The sequence below is a fragment of the Aedes albopictus genome, chromosome 2, assembly GCF_035046485.1.
Source record: "Aedes albopictus strain Foshan chromosome 2, AalbF5, whole genome shotgun sequence".
NCBI lineage: Eukaryota > Metazoa > Arthropoda > Insecta > Diptera > Culicidae > Aedes > Aedes albopictus.
The window spans coordinates 28,617,739-28,638,145 of NC_085137.1; the positions used below are offsets into that span (position 1 = coordinate 28,617,739).

Consider the following 20,407-nt stretch of genomic DNA (forward strand, 5'->3'; position numbering starts at 1 on the left):
CTCGTGCCCAAACCACGCGGCTATCGACGCTTGAGAATATCGTGTTGCTAAATGTGTATAAAAGCCAAACTGTGAGTCGATTCTGCGTCATAGACCGACCTTATGAATTGTTTAAAGGCCATTTCATAAGTTAGACCTTATGATAATCTTAGGTTTATTTGCCTGAGTGCAGTAGGGATAAAGAGTAATCGTCGCACCTTCTTTGTTGCTTGTTTTGTGCCTCTTTTGTCTGACAATTCTCTTCACCCCTGCAAATTTCGGCTCGCGGCACAAAGCTTTTGCGGGATACGTGAAGCTTATGATAAAACTTTAGTGTTTCTTGAGAACGGCACAGCAGTTAAATTTGTTCACTTTCCGCTTTTTCCAGGCGACGCTTTTTTCCCGAAGAGACGAGTCTGCTGCGCCCGCGTTCTTTTATATCGCTCAGTAATCTGTCGGGTTGCGTTCTTCTCTTCCAAAATCTCTCTAGACTCATCGTCGGCCGATGTGATGTATCCTGACTCTCGCTGATCTCGTCTTTCGATAAGTTTTTGTCTTCCTTCTAATTCATCTCATTCTTAGATTTGCTTTCATTCGGGTGCACCTGCGCCACATTCAAAATGTCCGCGTTGTCAACGACGATTTCTTTTTTCAAAATTTCTACAATTTCATCCTACACCGTTTCTTACGAATACCACTGATACTATTACTTCTCCAGAGGTGCGGAGCGTGGGAGGGGGGACGGTGGGGTTAGAACTCCTGACTATCCCGCCGAGGACCTGGGATCGAATCCCACTCCCGACAAACTCGCAAAATGTGATTTCTTCCTTCGGAATGGAAGTAGAGCGTGGGTCCCTAGATAAACTAGCCTAGGGCTAAAAATCTCGTTAATACAGATAAAAAAAAATACTTCTCCAGATACAATCCCAGCATATGAAAGCTTCCCTTCCATCTTGTCATTGAGGGCAAGAGTCCCTCCGATGCGCTTTCGCTTGACGATACAAGAAAAACGTTTCCTTCAATCCTTCATAAAATAATCTTTGTTGTCGGTTGAAAACGCCGATCCATGACGGGATTCTTGTTTCGACTTCCATGAACACTTCTCGGATTCCAGTGTGCATATGATCAAGACTAAGCCCCGCGGGGAAGCTTTTTCGAATCACGTGTTTCGAATCACGTTCCCAAACTTTTCAAGCACCAAAGACAAACTTCCATTCGTAATTTCCGGTGGCAAATCAAATACACAAATGTATCGCATACTAACGCTTGCGATAGACATATGTACTTCTATTGATTGCCTATTTTAATGGGAAAATCTTCTAGCCTCTGTGTTCTTCCGCAATGATTCCTCCGGCATCGATTCCTCAATGGCACGAACTTCGCGAAAAATGAGCGATCATGTGCTTTTCTATAGGTATGCTGTTTCAAGTTGTTTGTTTGCAGCTAGTCCGTGTCCAACTTCTTCATAAAAATCGCAATTTCCACCTAGGATGGCCGTGGGCTACCCAGCGGAAAGCGGAACTGCACCGTATTAACGAACATTTCGCTCATTTCAATCATTTTTGGTGCGACACTAACGAAGGATATGACCTACCGACAAACAAAGCAAAGCGATAAACGATATCCAATGTCTAGCAACGCAAACTGAAGACAAAAATACTACCTGAGCAAAGAGTACAATCCGTCTGTATCAAACCTCAGCTTCGACAAAACTGAATTCACTAAGAATTCCTTCAGAAGTTACACCGCAAATTTCCGCAGAAATTCTTGGAATTTGTCAAGCAGATCAACCGAAAATTCTTCTAGTAGTTCCACCAGAAACGTTTATAAAAGTGTCACAAGGAATTCCTCTAGAAATTGCAAAGAGTATTGTTCTTTCTCGGAGCTCACTGGGACTGCATCCAAGAGATCCACCGGGAATTTATTCAGGGGTACCACTTGGAATTGCTGTAAGAGTTTCACTCTGATTTCTCTAAGAGTTCAGAGAAGTTTATCCAGAAATTCTTCTGGAAGCTCCACCCGAAAGTCCACTAGAAGTTTCTCCGTGTATACCTCTAGGAGCTCCATCGAGAATTCCTTTGAAACTTCCACCGAGAATTTCTGTAGAGAATTTCACCGGAAATTCTTTAGGATGATTTGCAACAGGAATAGCTCAAGGTGTTTCACCGGGAAATTCTCTAGGAGTTTCACTGAAAAAATAACTCTGGATGCTCCACAGGCAATTCTTCTAGGACTTCCATCGAAGATTTTCTTGGATTACCATCAGAAAACCCTTCAGGTGTTGCTCCAGGAAATCTTCAAGGATTTTCCTCATTTTCGCAGAATCTTCTACAATTGGAGGTTTGAGTGTTCGACTGTTTGGATGCACTGGATGTTGGATCTCTCGGCTATGCAGTAACCAAACACCTTGGAACGACAACGGGGACGGTTTTATTTCGTTGTCGTTCCAAGGAGTTCGGTGACTGCGTTGCCGAGAAATCCAACATCCAGCTTATCGACAATTTCTGTAGAGTTTACACCAATATATACTGTTTCAGAAATTATAAATACCCTAACGATTGGTTGCCTTTTCAATTTGAGCACAATATTTAAAAAAGTTTCTTCTAGCTCTTTTGGCAAACATTCTAACGAAGCAAATAATACCAACTTTGTTGATTTGCTCTGTAAACAAGATGATTAAAATTTGAAGTTGCACAAAGCGGTAAAAAATGTAGCATTGTAGAAAAGAAAAAAATCTCATAAATAAAACATGTAATCTCCAGATATAATGAAAGTTACTGTATCGATAAGAAAAGATATTTCTCGATTAGTAAAAGTAATTTTCTCTGAAATGTTTGATCCAGAACTATCATTGTGGGTCATCTCAATGCAATTTTTTTTTTCAAATTTCTCAACAGGGAAGCGGGAATCGAACCCTCACCCATAGCATGGTGCGATTATGAGCTTGGTCACCAAGCCATGGTGACTCTAACCGCACAGTCACGAGGATCCAGCTTTAGTCTTCCACATTTAGTGATAAATGATGTTGAAATGATTAAAAAATACCTTTGTGCAAATGCCAATTTGGAAAATGAAGTTAGCTGTTAGATAACACGACTGTTCTTCAAAATATCATGACAATTGGAAGGAAATACAAAAAATATTGAGTACAATATGCTGTACTCTTAAAGAAGTTGGTAGAAATCATCAGAACAGTTCATTTTATATGATAAACGAAGTGTATTTATGATTTCTGAAACAGTCTTTAATTGCTCTACGAGTTTAACTGGGAGTCCATGTCGACTTTCCACCAGGAATACTTCCAAGAGTTCCACCGGGACTTTAGGACTTTGACAGGAATCTCCCTAGGAGCTCCACTGCGAATTCTTCTAGGGAATCTATCTAGCAGGAATTCCTTCAGTAGACTTTCCAACTTTCGTTCATTAGGATTAGAACTTCGTTCTCAGGTAAATTCTGCAAATTCCTTCATGATTTCCTCCGGCAATTTACTCAAGACTTTTTTCCAATCTTTTCATTTTTCTAGTTCCTTACGCATTTTTCAAGTTTTCTAGGAGTTCTGTAAGGATGTTCTATTGAAGATCGACCTAGAATTACTTAAAAAAAAATCTCTTCAGGAAACCTAGAGGATTTACTAGTGAAACTCCTCGAGGGATTCCCAGTGAGACTCCTTTAGGTATCCCTGAATAGCTTGTGGAATTTCCGCTGGAACTTCTATATCTGAAGCTCTACCGATCGTTCGGCACTGGATTGAAACATAAAAGGCACCTTGAAAAGCAATGCTCTAAGCTCCTATCAATTAATCATTCACTCAGTTTTAATTTAACTGCGTGAAAAATCACCGATGCGAGTGTTCATCCATGACGATCCGACGGCAGACGACATGTATTGCTTTTACTCACATGAAGCCAGTTACCGATAGCTACAGTCAGTTCCATCGTCGTCGCTTCTGCCTGAATCACCTTCAAACTGAAGCGCGCGTGCCATATAACTCATTCACATGATGATGATAGTAGCTAGAAGGCACACATTCCAGTCCAGCACGTCTTGCTCGATTTATTTACCAGCAAACGGGCAATTGCATGGCCATAAACGAGTGGTTCTTATTGCTACTTTGTGTGAGATAACGCACCACACGCCCCCCACGAATTGCGGTACTGCAATACGACGACGGAGGATCGCCAGCGATGCGAAGTGTGGAGGGTTACGGCGAGCCTTCCAACCCAACCCAGCTCAGCTGGGAGATAACACGCTAGTATAGTGGTCGTCGCTGTCGCTGTCGCTGTCGAACGATGCGATCCGGAACACGCACGCACGATCCATAGGCAGCCAGTTTGGTTTGTACAGTAGCCAGCTGGTCTACGACGCGACGACGGTTGTTGTGTGATTGCCTCTGCATCAGTATGGACCGGACCATCCTCTCCGCTCTATACGTGTTCCGAAAGCAGCAGCAGCATGATGGGAGATTATTTGCATTGACTGCAAATTAATTCACGAACACAGTCGTCGCCATTTCTTCATTCATTTTGGGACCCGCTTGTACGTTAGGTCGTATGAATAAATTAGATCCAATTTGTGCCGGCAGCAATGAATGTAGAATACGATGGCGACGATGACGGTGTGGCTAACCCAAAAACAGCCGGCTTCTTGGGCCGACAAACAGAGTACAGAATACTTCATCATGGGGGTTGGGTGGGATTACAAAGGGGTTGCGTTGAAACAAAGTGGGAGGATTGTAGCATGAATCTGTGACTCTGAGGAAGTGGGAGGGTGCTGGCCTAAGTCAACGCTATTTACCGGAAATTTTGTATAGATAAAAGTCTACGAGCGGTTGTCTAACATACCGTTCAAACCAGGATTGCGATCAATACGATGTTTGTGATAGGTCTATCATGTTAGCATGTAACTTATTTCTGAAGTTTGTTGATTACTAGACTAAAACTAGGAGGAACTCGATGGAATCCCAATTCAATATCATCATGGCCCTCATATAGTTAAGACAGAAAACTTTCAGTTATTCTACAAACCAATGTTGAGAACAACTGAGATGAAATTCTTGAGTCCAGTCGAGGTTTCTTCAGGATTAGAAATTTTCTGTTTTGTTTGAAAAGGGTAATTATGTAGTTTTACAAATAGGGAGGCACATGCAGAAGAGAAGTAAATTCAAGTATGGATCGGAACGATATGCGGAGGTCTTATGCACCGCCAATAACTGTAACAATGTAGGTGTACCCGGATTACGGATTACCCTTCAATAAAATAAGATAAAGATACTGCAGCGTATTCTGTTCAGCAGTCTTCGACTACTTGAGGAGTTATTTGTCATTGATCGTTGAGCAGTGGAGGGGCTTATGCTCCTCTGAAAATGGAGACTGCGAATTCAAACACTTACCGTGATTCTTCTCGTTCAGCAGTGACCGGGTTGCCGGCAGGAAGATTTCCATCAGCTCCGGTACCCTTTTGATGATCCGAAATGCACAGAGGGCAGCTTTTTTCCGGATGTAGGCATTGGGCGAGCGCATCAGTTTTTCCACCTCGCCGGCCAAATCACGGGCCATCTCCGGTGACGCGATGGCTCCCAGGGTACACAGTGCCAGACCAACCACAAACTGGGTCGTACTGTTGAGGTCACTGTTGGTAGAAAGAAGAAATTGTTGACTTTAACTAACAAACAATGACGTAAACTAAAAGTACTAACTTTTTCAAACAATTTGTGATAAGCAGGTGGACGTCTTGCCGTTCGTCCAGCAGTAGCATCGCCCCCAGATAGCCGATCCGTTTGTCTGTGAACCGGGGACTGGCGGTCAGTTTGAGGCACTCGAGCTGGCCAAAGTGCGCCGGATAGCCGAGCATGTGAATGTACAGAAGTTTGGCAATGTTTCGACACCGCCACACCGAGTCCTCCTCACGGAATGTGCCCCGGATGTAGGCGCATTCTCGGTTCACCACCGCCCGCTCCTCGGCGGCCGTCCGGGCGGCACGGATCTGTCGGATGAGGTCGCGCAGGCGGGTCGGCGTCGGGATGCGTACTGTTTTGAGTAAAGCACCAAAGTCTAACGTTACAAGGTATCAGTCGCGGATCGTTCCAGTAAAAGCTCACAGTGCAGTGTGGGAAGGGACACTCGCGGGATGTTGAATAGTTACACCATGTTGAGTTGAAGGTTTGTATGGGATGTTCAGTCCAAATATATGGGAAATTGGATGACCTCCAGTCTCTCATACAGCAAGCCGGTTTTGCGAATTCGGCTCAAAATTGAAAGAATGGTAGTTGATACCCCAAGGAACAACTTTGTAGAAGGCCATATCATGAAAAAACTTAATTTAGTTGCGGTTTCAGCTAACGAAAACAGGATGAGGACATCTTCACCCGTTTACTCTCGGTTGTTACATGCAGCACATGTTTGCCATTCGAAACATGCACACTGCATCATAGACGGCTATATTGTCCTTGCTTTCCATTGCTCACGCACGTGGTGGATGGAAATCAAGACAATGAAGAATTACATAGCTGCCTATGATGTAGCGCGCAAGCTTCGAAAGACACACACGTGCTGCATATAACAACCGAGAGTAAACGAGTGAAGATGTCCTCATCCTGCTTTCGTTAGCTGAATCCGCAACTAAATTAAGTTTTATCATGATATGATCTTCTGCAAAGTTGTTCCTTATGGTATCAACTACCATTCTTTCAATTCTGAGCTAAATCGAACTCGCCAAACCGGCGTGCTGTATGAGAGACTGGAGGTCATCCAATTCTCCATATATTTGGACTGAACATCCCATTACAATTATGCTGCACACGGCAGCATATTTGAGCAAAAATAACGAAACTTTAAAAAATACCGTGTCTCAAGGCAACATGATGTAACTGTTACATTTTTATAAATACGACTTACCTCGTTCAATTGTATCGTTGATCGCCTGTCTTATGGTGGCCATATTAAATGCTGGATTGAATCTGTTGGAGAAAGTGATAGAAAGAAACAAGCATAAATTAATGCTCAGGGGGACGGTTTTCGCCAGCTAGACATAATTGCACTTAAGTCCTTAAGTCCTCCTTCGTCAATAATTGACAGTGACTGCTGTTGGAAGCGACGAAAGGAAAATCATTAACTGATTCATCAACAAACAACTTTACGAGCAACACTCACAAGCAAGTGGTGTTGGTTACAGCTTTGATGCTTTGTCACGTGTAAAAAGAACTCTGAGAAACATCGGAAAAAGGAACCTGAATGAAAGTCTTTTATAACTGCTTAACCGTAAATAAGAAGACGTCGGTGAGACCTGCCAGTAGACCAGATTCTGAAATAGTGCGAAGTTATTAAACGGTACGTCATCGATCCGGTTATAGACTAGTGTCAAACATAGTAAACATATGAACGTAAAGAATGTATGTAGTTCATAGGCATAAATGTCTTGAAACATGAATAAATTGCGAGCATGATTGGAGCCTGTTTCCGAAGAAAAGCATGGAACGTGGTGAACATTGAATTCAAGTGGGTTTCGTAGATAAATAGGGTAAAAACACTAGATTTCGCCCCCCTAAAATTCTACTCTAGTCTTCGCCACTTCATACATAAAAAATGGAATTCGTATGTAGGGGGCGAAGACTAGAGCAGTGGCGAAGTCTAGTGCTTTTACCCTATCTAGCGAAATGCAGATTATGCTTCCACAAAGCTCTTCATAGCTCTTCGTGGAGTGGGTATTCAGCACGACCACGCTGAGGGTGACGGGTTTGATTCCCGGTCTGTCCAGGAACTTTTCATAAAGAAAACTTCCTTGACTTCCTTGACATAGAGTATCTTCGTGTCTGCCACACGATATACACATGCAAAATGGTAATTGACAGAGGAATTCAGAAAAGCATAACAAAAACATAACATAATTATATCAACGATCAATGAATATTGTAGCAGGATATGATAGATTTAGTTTTTTTTTTTAGAGTGACCAGGTGGAGCTGCAGGACAGCTGAAAGCAAAGCCTGGACCCTTTCCCTACTTTCCCCCTACTATGACCAATACTCACGATGGAGACGATGTCGTCAACTTGAGCAAAGTGTGCAGTATTTAGTATTGGGTCGTAGTAGTTATCAAAATACAGTGTCGCTTACTGTTCTCATCACACCCGTATTTTGTGGAAGCTCTAGAAATGTAATGTTTTGATACTTTTGAAGACTACTCAGTGACAATTATCAGAACTAGCGTTTGTAGCCGGTATGGGCAACTAATTTTTCTGACATCATCTCCAAACAATAATCAAAAAATATCCCAAGTTACATTGTGCATTCTGAAAGTTATTTCAAGTTAAATACCAATATTGTTATGATGAACCGATGTTGATCATCTACTCACTGGAATCATCTTCAAATAACTCTCTTTTTGAGCTTCTATTTGATGTTGTGGACATAAAACTTATCAGTCGAACGCCTTATGTTAATGTACAGTTAATGTATCCTATGTCGTCGCTAGTCGTCTTTTGCTTCTCTGTGTTCATCTCTTGTATCCCTATGAAGTCTGAATTATCCCTATGTCCACCGTATCATAGCATAGTTTATACTACATCCAAATTACTACAGTTTTCCATGTTTCTGGATCCTGACAAAAAATAAGATTAAGTTTTAATTTTGATCACATCATAACTCCTGCTCCTTTACTTTTATTGTCATAATATCGACTAAGTCAGGTCGTAAGGTAAGGTCGGTTAGTTGGTTATTGTATTAGCAATTGAAACTAATAAAGATCATCCATCAACTATGGTGTACTCATCCCTAACACAATCTATAAAAATAAACAAATCTCATTTTAAAATAATAATTTTCTTCATAATCTTCTAATAGCAGTCAATTTGAATGTTAACATAAAAGCTTCCACTGTAAGCAAACTTGTCTCAGCGTCACAGTGCTTGGAGTAAACTTATGATAAATACACCTAAGGGAGCCCCTAGGATTCTCAGCATCGGTCATGTCTATATAAACATTTCCTACTCTCACGTTATTCTTATAATGCCAATTACATTGAAAACGTCAACGTATAGAGCCTGTCACGATGTCCACCTAGTCAAGTAGTGAACCATTTCTGTCGAGTTTAGTCAAGTCACGACGTTCCGGCGTCAGAAATACGTCTTACACGTGACCAGTGGATCTATTCGATGGTTTATCACACGTTGGAAACAGAATAGTTATATTCTTACCTTAGGTGTTTTTTATGATTTTTACTCACGATTCCTCTTCATTTGGGCTGCAAAACGGTGAGTCGATAAAGAGCGTCCAACATAGCTCTGGTCCTCACAAGTTCCTACTTCATGCTTCCACGGGTCAAGCGATGACAAAGACCGTCAGCTAAGAGTTGTGTGCTTAGCTGGTAGTGCAGCCTGGGCACTGTTGTCCTTCTGACTTCAGCTAGATTGAGGAGGTACGATTCGAGCGTTTGTTCACCAAGGAGGTGCGGCTCAAACAGCGTCTGTTCTGGCATCCAGCGGCTGAGTAAGAAACGCTGCACCACGCCCAGCTAGATCCAAGGTGGTAGACCTATCAGTGTGGTCGTCCCAGTGTTGGTTGAGACGTTAAACAGAACTGGCACGATGGCCCTTCGGCGAGACAGGAATGTTGGCGTAGGCCCAATAAGCCTTCCGTAAAAATCCCCATTGCGAATAACATAGGCTACTATGTACAGCAGAGGCCACTCCGGCCTTAGCCCGGTAAGGTAAGTCCTCTTCATTCGATTCCGTTGTTCATGATGAATGGTGTTTTGCTTTCACTTACGTCTTACATGTGGCCGTGGTGATAGAAATACTCGGAGTTGTTATTTTGCTCATGTAAAAGGAAGGGAAAAGAAAAGAAGGGAAGGAAAGGATATGATTAGTAGTTGTTATTCGATACAGTAGAGAGGTTGTGGTGATACACTGGATTCAGTTTTTATATGGCTGGTCGATTCGCAAGATGAAAATATGTAACAATCCAATGTATTCACTCAATGGCTGTTCAGAATGGTTCCACGGACATGGATAGCAAATCATTAATTTTTCAACATATCGGATGTGTTTTAAAAATCGTTCATTTATGTAATGTACTTTTTCCCTGAAGTACGAAAACGCGCGATCGCGAGTTAATGATTTACATCCCATCTTCAAGGGATCCCTACAAGCTCAATGCATCATTCTAGCACTTTAGAATATCAGCGTTGATGAAGCTGTTCAAATATTACGTAACATGTTTGGGAAAAAAATATATTTTATTCACTCAAAATAAATTACATTACATAATCTTTCAACAACCCTTTACTTGTTCTCCCAAAAACCCTGCCTCGACCAAGTTGGCAGGACGCTGCCCAAACCCTCTCTGAACTAAAGGGCAGGGAGGATATGATAGATTTAGTTTGTACAATTCTTTATTACATCAACGAACCAAACCGCAAAATGACTGACAATTTTCAGGTCGTTTTGACAGATGTAATATGAGCATGAAAAAGACAGTAAAAGATCGATGAATTAGCATATACATATGATCCGTCTTTTTCGTGCATGTGTGTGGTTTGTCAAAATGACCTGAGAAGTGTCAAACATTTTCATGGCTAGCTGTGTTGATGCAATGAAGAATATGACAGAATAAAAGGACGTAATAGCCGTTTTTTTAACCTTTCAGGACGCGCGCCATCAAGCAACCCAAAACTGCACCGCGCTCGTGCTGTATACGACGAGCGAGGTTTTATGGTAGTGTTGTACTTTTTACAACAGCGCGCGTGCTTAACCCCTTAACTGACAAATCTCAGGTCATTTTGACAGATGTAACATGAGCATGAAAAGGACGGCAACAAGATCGATAAAGTAGAATATGTTATCCGTCTTTTTCGTGCATGTGTGTGATCTGTCTAAATTACCTGTGAATTGTCGAACATTTTCATGGCCAGCTTTGTTGGTGTAATGAAGAATTTCATTAAATCATTACAATTCAGAAGTGGGATATGCTACCCGTATTCGAAGGCATTGGATCCAAATTTTGAGTTAGTTGCTAAGAACACTGCAGATGATTGTGAAACAGTTTCCAACAAGAAAGCGAAATCGAAAATTGAAGTGCGGTCTTCCAAGGAAAACGTTGGAATTTAACAAGGAATGTTGGGAGAAGCGTAAGTACGGCGCATTACTCTCGAGCTGGAAAATCTGAGGATCTTGTGGAACAGAAGGAGCTAGCTGTAATCTAACTGTAACTGGTCAACGCAGAAACATAGCGTATTCTCAAGAGCGAGGCGCAATAAAACATCGGATAGTATGTTACCGTGTTGGAGTTTGACGGATACATGAAGTTGGTGAATCACATCGAGGACGATGTGTAACATCAATATGGCCGAATTGTAGCAGGCTATGATAGATTTAGTTTGTACAATATGAAAGAATAAAAGGACGTAATAGTCGGATCTAGACAAATTTAATTAAATTATAACAATAAGTAAAAAAAAATCGTGTTAAGTACTGTTTCTTTGAGTTCCACTAAGAATTTGCATCCTTTGACAGATACGTATTTCGACCTCAACTGTAAGGTCGTCTTCAGTGTATTGTACTTGACTCGACTGACTCGACGAGTCAAGTACAAGACACTGAAGATGACCTTACAGTTGAGATCGAAATACGTATCTGTCAAAAGATAAGGATGCAAATTCTTAGTGGAATTCAAAGGAACAGTACTTAACACGATTTTCTTTTTACTTACAGATATTCCCCTAACAAGCCCAGGTTCAACATCAAAATCATTACAATATGTATACCGTCAAGGCGCCATTCACCGTGGGGGCTCCATTCACCGTGTGCCTTCGAATATTTTTTCATTATTTCCATATTATGATTGAATGATATGACAATTTCCCTTCAATTTCACCAAAACAACACTAATGTATTGTTACCATGTCAAAACGCTCATTAGAAACATTTAAAAGTATCATTTTGACACTAAAGTGTGTTTACATGAAGCGGGTTTTTGCTCGGTCACTGCATTCATAGTGAAAAAACGAAAACTGCGCTAAGGTGATTTGAGCGATAAACTAAATGTAGTAACGTTTTTATTCCACCAAGAAGCAATTAAATTCACATATCAGGTATGTATTTTGCATTACCGAAGTAAGTTTAACAAGAAAGAACGATTACTCGTACTTTTTAATTGAAGTAAAAAGGCACGGTAAATGGGTACCCTAAAAATCAATGGTCTCCATTCACCGTGCCCCATATTGTCCCATATATCTAGAAAAAATCGAAAATTTGAACATTCTTTTTTCTAATTAAATCTTGCAAGTTATTACTTGAAACGAATTTAAACGAAGAAAATTCCCTTGGCTGGGTTGTTTTGATCATTTTTAAACAAAGTAAAATAAAATTTCTCATACACGGTGAATGGGTCCCTACTACCACGGTGAATGGTGACCTACCACGGAATTAGGCGACCTTACTACCCTTTACTAATTGTACCATATCACCAAATTTTGTGAAAATTTTTCTACTTCTGTGGGTATTGCTTTGATTTTAACCTATAATGAAGGCAATTAAAAGCGGCACCAACAATGTTTATAAGACTGGTGTCAAATGACAGCCCTTATTTGCCCCGAATCCTCTTAGATCCACGGTGAATGGTGCCTTGACGGTATTAAGGTTTGTTATATTTAGATTTAGATAGTTTTGCTGGAAAACAGATTTGTATTATATCATAATTATAGCAAAGTTAGTTACATACAATAAATTAATAGGGGGATTCACTTAACAGCGTAAACTGATTAAACGTCGCGATCACCAAGGCAATCTTTGATTATTTCATTCGCAAAATCATGAAACATTTAAAATAAGTAGAAAATCATGGCTTACGCAGCAATTAAATCTGTTTAGTGAGTACCCCTAATATGTGATCAGATCATTTTTATATCAACATCATAACAAACTCAGTTATAGTTTCGATATTTTAGATAGTATATTTAGTGGGTAAATTAATTACTCTATGGCACCATTGAGCTTCCTCTCGCTTGTCGGATGAAGATCACTGCGTCCAGATTTTAGAACTATTGTGATACCCTTTTGCTGTGCGGTACGCAAGTGATCTCAGTAACATGTTTGTCACTGAGATACCTTGGTATCGACTGAACTAAAGACCATCTATTATTGATGAATAGAGATCCTGAGTCACAGTATGTGACTCCCCCATTCTGGCGAGACTAGCTTTATAAAGTCAACCACGTCCTTGGGAGATAAGATCCGTATGTCAGCAGGCCCTAAAAAGGGCTTGCTGAGAACTTTGAACCTACGTTGGGTGAGTGCACTGCAATAGCCGAGGATGTGTTCTAATGTTTCTCTCTCCTCGTCATAGAAGCGGCAATTTGAGGTTTGGATTTCTCCGATCTTTTGTAGATGGTATCTGCAGGGGCAGTGTCCAGTTATTAGACCGGTGTAGATGTTGAGATCCCTTTTGTTGAGGTTACGTACCAAAGGCTGAATTACGAAAGGCTGAAGTACCAAAAGGCAGAACCACAAAAGGCTGAAATTACAAAAGGCTGAATGCATCAAAAGGCTGAAACAACATAAGGCTGAAATAGTGATTCGACTAGTTTTAAAACGCACCAGCCAAACGACTAATCTCAACACTAGCGACTCAGACAAACAGGCGTATCACTCTAATTGGGAATAATTACATACATACACTGATTTAACGGTCTATTTAAAATTTTGCTTATTGACAGGTTAACCGTGGCACTCGCATTGGTTTTGCTTGAGCTTGACGTTTGGTCGTCCTTTCACCCCTAGTTCATGGCTGGCCATACTAAGCCCGTTTGGGGAACATGCTTCAATTACTATGTTCAAAATCGAAAAGCTTTACGACTGTTCATAATGCTATGCATTATTGAACGCCTACATTACTAAGACAATCTGTTTCAAAAGAATAGCATACATTTCAAAGAAGGGAAAATCTTGTATAAAATTGTAAGTATCCGTAACGACAACAATCTCCGAAACAACATGACTAGAAAGAATAGCCCATGTTTAAGGAAGGAAAAATTTACGATATAAATATTATCAGTTCCTTTCTGTGTTCGTTGGTATGCATCATTAGCCTATTCACTAAGCTCAGTTCCCAAACTCAGGTCCATGCTGAGGGTTACGTGTTTGGGCCAAGAACTTTTCATTATGAAATGTTTCTTGACTCTCTTTGGCATGGAGCATCTACGTGCCAAAGCTGAGAAGCAGGCTTTATATTAGTTGGGGCTTAACTCCAGTAAAATGACGAAGTTCTGTAACGTATATATGTTTATGCATTTTCGTATTTTCAGCCTTTTCAATTTTCAGCCTTTTGTTATTTCAAACTTATGTTACAGTTTCCTGATTTCAGCCTTTCGTATTCAGCATTTTGTGCATTTAGCCTTCTGAAATTCAGCCTTATGTTACCATCCTCTTTTGTTGAGACCTAATAGTTGTTGGGTTTTCTTGGGGTTAATCGTTACGAGCCTTTTGGATTGGCTCGTATGGGGAAGTGCATTCCAGTTTGATGTGATTTGACTGACCATAGGGTCTGGGACCATTTGGGCAGGAGCACCTATTTTGGGCACTTGCTACTATAACTCAGCCAACTGTGAACCGATTGACTTGATTTTTGAAACACGATCAGGAAGGCGCAGTATCTAACTATGTTCAAAAATTCAAGTCAATTGGTTTGATATTGACTGAGTTATATCAGCAAGTGCCCAAAATAGGTGCTCCTGCCCAAATGGTCCCAGACCCTATATGGTAATTCGTCAATTGTTGAACGGTTAGTACTGGCATTTTTGTTTTTGTTTGTTTTTCCGTGCATAGTTCCACTTTAGTTGAAAAATATCCAGTGAACGTCTAGATCCACTCATTCCTTATACTTCCCATTTAATTTGTATTCCCTTAAATTCCGTTTTCTAAGAGAAAATAGAACATTTAAATGGGAAGTCTGTAACCCAAATGTTGAACGCTTCCATCAGTTAGCTCATCCTAATGTTGGACGATTCTCGCCAATTGTTGAACGGTTCAAGCTTTGTTCGTAATTGATGACGTATAACCCGACATAAACCTATCATTGACCTGTATTTATTTTCGCCACCAAACCCAACATAGACCAAACAGTTATGATGTGGGTCCAACAGTGGTCCAACATTCAATAAAATTTGACCCGACATCCGATAATTTCTTACTCTGGCGGATTTTTTTCCGGGTTTTTCGTGTTTTGTGCCCAGTTAGTCATTTGAGTGACAATTCATTCAAATGAGGGAGCGTTCACAAATTACGTCATACAAAAAATGTCCATTTTAAACCCTCCTCCCCCTAGGTCACACTATTTGTATGAGACCTCTGAAATTTTTGTATGGGTCGTCACACTTTGCTCCCCTCTCTCCTCAAAGCGTGACGTAATTTATGGACGTTCGCAAGGAATCTCTTCCCATTTGAAGAGAGCTCTAGTGGACTGAAATTGTTTTAAACATAACCAAATGCAAAAAATGGCTTAAAAGATTTAACTAGAAGCGAAAACGACTGAAGAAAAGAACGCATTTGAAAGCCCCTGAAACACTCCTGGAAACACATGGGACCCACTCAACCCCCTAGAACACCTTTGGAGCGACCCTGAAATGCTTTGAAAACCCGTGGATCGCTCCTGAAAAAGGTGCAGTGAAAAAAAATCTGGCAGACATGCTAACACCGTAGGTTATGCCAGTGTTCATCAATTGGATCTTAGATGCATAATGATAGTGTGATAAGAAAAATATTTTTTTTTCAAACGAAATTACAACAAAAAATGTGATTTTGAACAATGGTAAACTGTTAAGGACATCCTTCCAGTTCTTGTAATTATGGTGTGACTTTGATATTAGCGGTCGATTTGCCAGCAAAGCTAATTTCGTAGCAGCAATTTCTAAAAATTATTCTTAAGAATTGTGCAGTTTTCGTGTCATCAGCGGTAAAAATTTGCAATCGATATTTTTGACGTAAAATATGTATAATTTTGTAACTTTGTTGGAGCAATCTCATAACACACATGTACACGCATCTACATCATACTTTTACGTTGATGGAAAATTACTTAAGTTAAATTTATGATAACATCTTCAAAACTGTTCAACATTTGGGTAGTGTTCAACAGTTGGCAAATTACCCTATTTGTTTAGTTCCATTTTTACAGACCAGTCTGAGATCCCGCAGAAGGGCTTTCATTAGATCCATTCCTGGCTAGCTCATCAGCAATCTTGTTTCCCTCTAGACCCGTATGTCCTGGGATCCTATATAGGTATGTAGACACGATTGCGTATGGATAAGTTTTTCAAAGCCAGAATGCATTTCCACACTAGCTTTGAGTTACAAGTGTAGTTATTAAGCGACTTAAGTGCCGCTTGGCTGTCAGAGAAAATACATATTTTTGTAAATTTATACTTTCTCCTCAGGCATGATAACACGCATTCTAATATTGCATATATTTCTTTTGAAACTTTTTCATGGTTTTTCAACTTTATGACGTTATAACTCCCAGAGTAGTTTATGGATTTCTACAATTTTTACACACAATAATCGTGAGTATGTATGTAAGATATATGCAGTTGACAGCCTATACTCGTAGCCTTCGGACGCGTTTACCGGTCTCCCGTGCTTCATACCGTTAAAATGAGTGGTGTTCGGAAAAACACATTGGTAGTTGATTTTAGCGTTGTTCCAGGACGACCCGATGTTCGAAAAGTCGAACAATTTCTGGAAAACGAAATAAAATTAAATCTTTCGGACGTTAAAAGTCTCCAGTTGCACAACACGCGTAACTGTGTGTACCTTGAGATGGTAAGCAATGATATTGCGCTGCGCTACGAGGAAGCGCACAATATCAAACGAGTCTTTGTTTGGAAAGACAAACCATTCAAAATACCGGTATATGTGGACAGCGAAGCAGTGACTGTCCGAGTGCATGACCTTCCCCCTTCAGTACCTCATACTACGGTAGCGGAGTTTATGAAGAAGTACGGTGATGTGTTCTCTATACAAACTGAACGCTGGAAACACTACTTTGCTGGCATACCCAACGGGGTTCGTGTGCTGCAGATGCGAATCAAGCACCCAATCCCATCGTATCTTTCAATAACAAATGAGATCTGCTATGTGGAACACCTAAACCAGGTCAGAACATGCAGGCGATGCTCCAAACCAGTGCATCCAAAGCAGAGATATTTGGATGTGAGCGCATCCGAAACCCAAACAACAGCTACAGCAGCAGCAGCAGCAGCAGCAAGTGCCCCATCAAGCGAACCGATATTCACCCAAGCTGATTTTCCACCGATGTGCAGTCATTCCAGCGAATCTTCTCCTGATGTGAGTGATACTTTCATCGAGATTGTAGCAAGAAGCAGACGTGCACTTGCGGAACACGAGACCAAAACGACTACCATTTCAACGAACCAAACCGAACAGCAGAGCACGAATGAAGACGACGACGACGACGACGACGGGAACGACAGTTCAACTTCACCATACGAGACCTACGATGGCACCAACAAGCGGCGACTGTCAACGAAGCGTAGGAAGGATAAAAAAAGTTGTGTGCAACTCAGGAATCACAGAATGGCTGTGATTCGAACTTGTCCAATAAAATGTGTAAATAGTAAATTCGGCCCCGTTAAGCCTTTTTGGCGCATGGGCCTACCAAATAAAGAGATTATAAAAAAAGATGTATGCAAAATTTGAACTAAATCCATTAATAAACAAAAAAGTTGTTCATACACCAATCGGACACATCTCATATAGAACCGGATGGGGGCTACTTTGGACATTTTTATCTATAACAAAACTGCATCTCAAATTCCAGGGTTATTTAGAAAACTACTTTGTACCAATACTGTAGTATACTGTATCATACATAATTTCAATAAAAATATGCGTTCTAAGATGGTTCTGTGCTACCTTTGGTATTATGAATAGCGTGATATTGCTATATAGATAGCCTGAAAAAAAGGGACCATCAATCCTTTATTTAGGTGAAACGGTCATTTATAATGTATAACGATACAAATATTCGATTGTTTATGCTACGTTGATACATTTTGAATGAATTGATCAACCCTTTGAAATTTATGAACTGTAAAAACAACGCTTCAAATGTTCTGATACGTTATGTATATTTTATTGGTTTATTCGATGTTTTTTTCGCGTCCTGACAAGCAATACACGGCCTGTTTGAAAAATAATTTCAACCAAATGAAGATAAACTATTGCTTCATAATAGTCCCAAAGACATCAAACAGATTTGAACCATATTTTGAATTCAAAAAATCCATATTCAAAAGTGTCCAAAGTAGCCCCGCATTTCACGACGGTATTTTATTGTTGATTTCCCCTTGAGTTGCTCTAGAAATTGTGGCTGAATATTTCTTCAGCAATTTCTCCAAGTATGTCCTTAGAAAGGCCTCCGATGATTTTTACAAGAAATGCTCTAAAGATTCCTTCTGAATTTCTCTAATGCCAGAAGGATTTGTTGAAAAATAATTTCGTATACATTTCTCCTTTGAAAAATCCTCCAGAGATTCCAAAAAGAATTTCTTCAAATAATTCTTAATAAATTCCCCCCACGAATCTCACAGGAATTCCTCAAAAGATTCTATTATAGCAAGACTTTTTTTTCATAAATTTGTCCTAATGATTTATTCAAGCATACCTTAATGAATCCTTTTAAATATTTATCCAAGAATCCCTTCAAAAATTGCTCACAGAGTACGATCAAAAATTTCTTATAGGTTTCTGCAGAAATTCCTCCTTGGCCTACTTGCGTATGTTCATGCCTGACGACGAAGTATGAAATGGTCATTAGAAAAGAAAGCTCTTGATTAATAACTACGGAATTTCTAATAGAACACCAAGCTGAGAAGTAGGCTTTGTTTCAGTTAGGACGTTATGCTAAGTTCTTGCACTTGATTCATGAAGGTACTCCTTTCATGGAACTTTAAGAACTCCCCCAAAGATTATTACAATAATTTTCTCCCAAATTTCCCTTGGGAATGCCTTCAGTGGCAACTTCTTAAAGGATTATTTCAGGAACTCTTCCAAGGACTTCCTCCACGGATTCCTTCAGGAGCGCCTATAAGGATTAATTTTAGAACTCATCTGAGAATGCCTTCTGAAAGTATTCTAAAAGTTCCATCAGGCAATGCGTTAAGTAAATAAAGTGTTTAGTTCAGCCGCGAAACAAAGTGTTCTCTGTAGTGACCGATATTCACACGGGTTCCATTACAAATTCCATCGAAAATTACACCAAATACCCATTCTGGGATTCATTGTACTATTCTTTTAAAAATTCAATCATGAATTTATGAGTTATATGTTATAATTGTCAAGATCATCATAGGGGATCTAAACGCTCAGGTAGGCCAGGAGGAGAAATTCAGACCGACGATTGGAAAGTTCAGCGCCCACCCGCTGACGAACGAAAATGGCCTACGCCTAATCGATTTCGCCGCCTCCAAGAACATGGCCATTCGTAGCACCTTCTTCCAGCACAGCCTCCCGTATCGTTACACCTGGAGATCACCACAACAAACGGAATCGCAAATCGACCACGTTTTGATTGATGGACGGCACTTCTCCAACATTATCGACGTCAGGACCTATCGTGGCGCTAATATCGACTCTGATCACTAGCTAATGATGGTTAAACTGCGCCCAAAACTCTCCGTTATTAACAATGTACAGTACCGGCGGCCGCCCCGGTACGATCTAGAGCGACTGAAGCAACCGGATGTTGCCACCGCATACGCGCAGAGTCTCGAGGCAGCGTTGCCGGACGAGGGTGTGCTCGATGTGGCTCCTCTAGAGGACTGCTGGAGTACAGTCAAAGCAGCCATCAACAACGCAGCCGAGAGCACCATCGGGTACGTGGAACGGAGTCGACGAAACGATTGGTTGAAAGAGGAGTGCAGAGCGGTTCTGAAGGAGAATGACATAACGTGGGCGGTAATGCTGCAGCATGGAACCCGACAGAATGTGGAGAGAAATGGAATGGAACTGATGTTCCGTTCACAAGAAACACGTAAATTCTACCAGAAGCTCAACGCACCCCCCAAAGGCTACGTGTCGCAAGCCGAAATCTGCAGAGATAAGGACAAGAGCATCCTGACGGACAAACGTGGGGTGATCGAAAGGTGGAAGCAGCACTTCTACGAGCATCTGATGGGGAAAAGAATGTAGGCACGAAGTTCAAGGCAGCGGAGGACGGGAACGAACCAACACCCACGCTGAGGGAAGTTAAGGATGCCATCCATTGGCTCATAAACAACAAAGTGGCTGGGAGGACGGTATCGCAGCAGAACTCATCAAGATGGGCCCGGAAAAGTTGGTCACCTATCTGCACCAGTTAGTAGTCAAGATCCGGGGAAACCGAACAGCTACCGGAGGAGTGGAAGGAAGGGGTAATCTGTCC

At 40.8% G+C, this 20,407-nt stretch overlaps 1 protein-coding gene across 9 annotated transcripts in view; it reads right to left on the reverse strand.

The window, feature by feature from the left end:
• LOC109416800 (AP-1 complex subunit gamma-1) overlaps window positions 1-20,407 on the reverse strand; it is a 93,841-nt gene that overhangs the window by 35,649 nt on the left and 37,785 nt on the right. For 7 of the 9 annotated variants that reach the window (XM_062849376.1, XM_029864187.2, XM_029864185.2 and 4 more), the window contains 3 exons: window positions 6,873-6,934; window positions 5,675-6,029; window positions 5,369-5,607 (listed from right to left, as the gene is read on the reverse strand). In XM_062849376.1, the coding sequence (XP_062705360.1) occupies window positions 5,369-5,607; window positions 5,675-6,029; window positions 6,873-6,934 (656 nt within the window). The remainder of the gene's footprint in view (window positions 1-5,368; window positions 5,608-5,674; window positions 6,030-6,872; window positions 6,935-20,407) is intronic. The other 2 variants (XM_029864189.2, XM_029864190.2) reach the window with 1 other exon arrangement.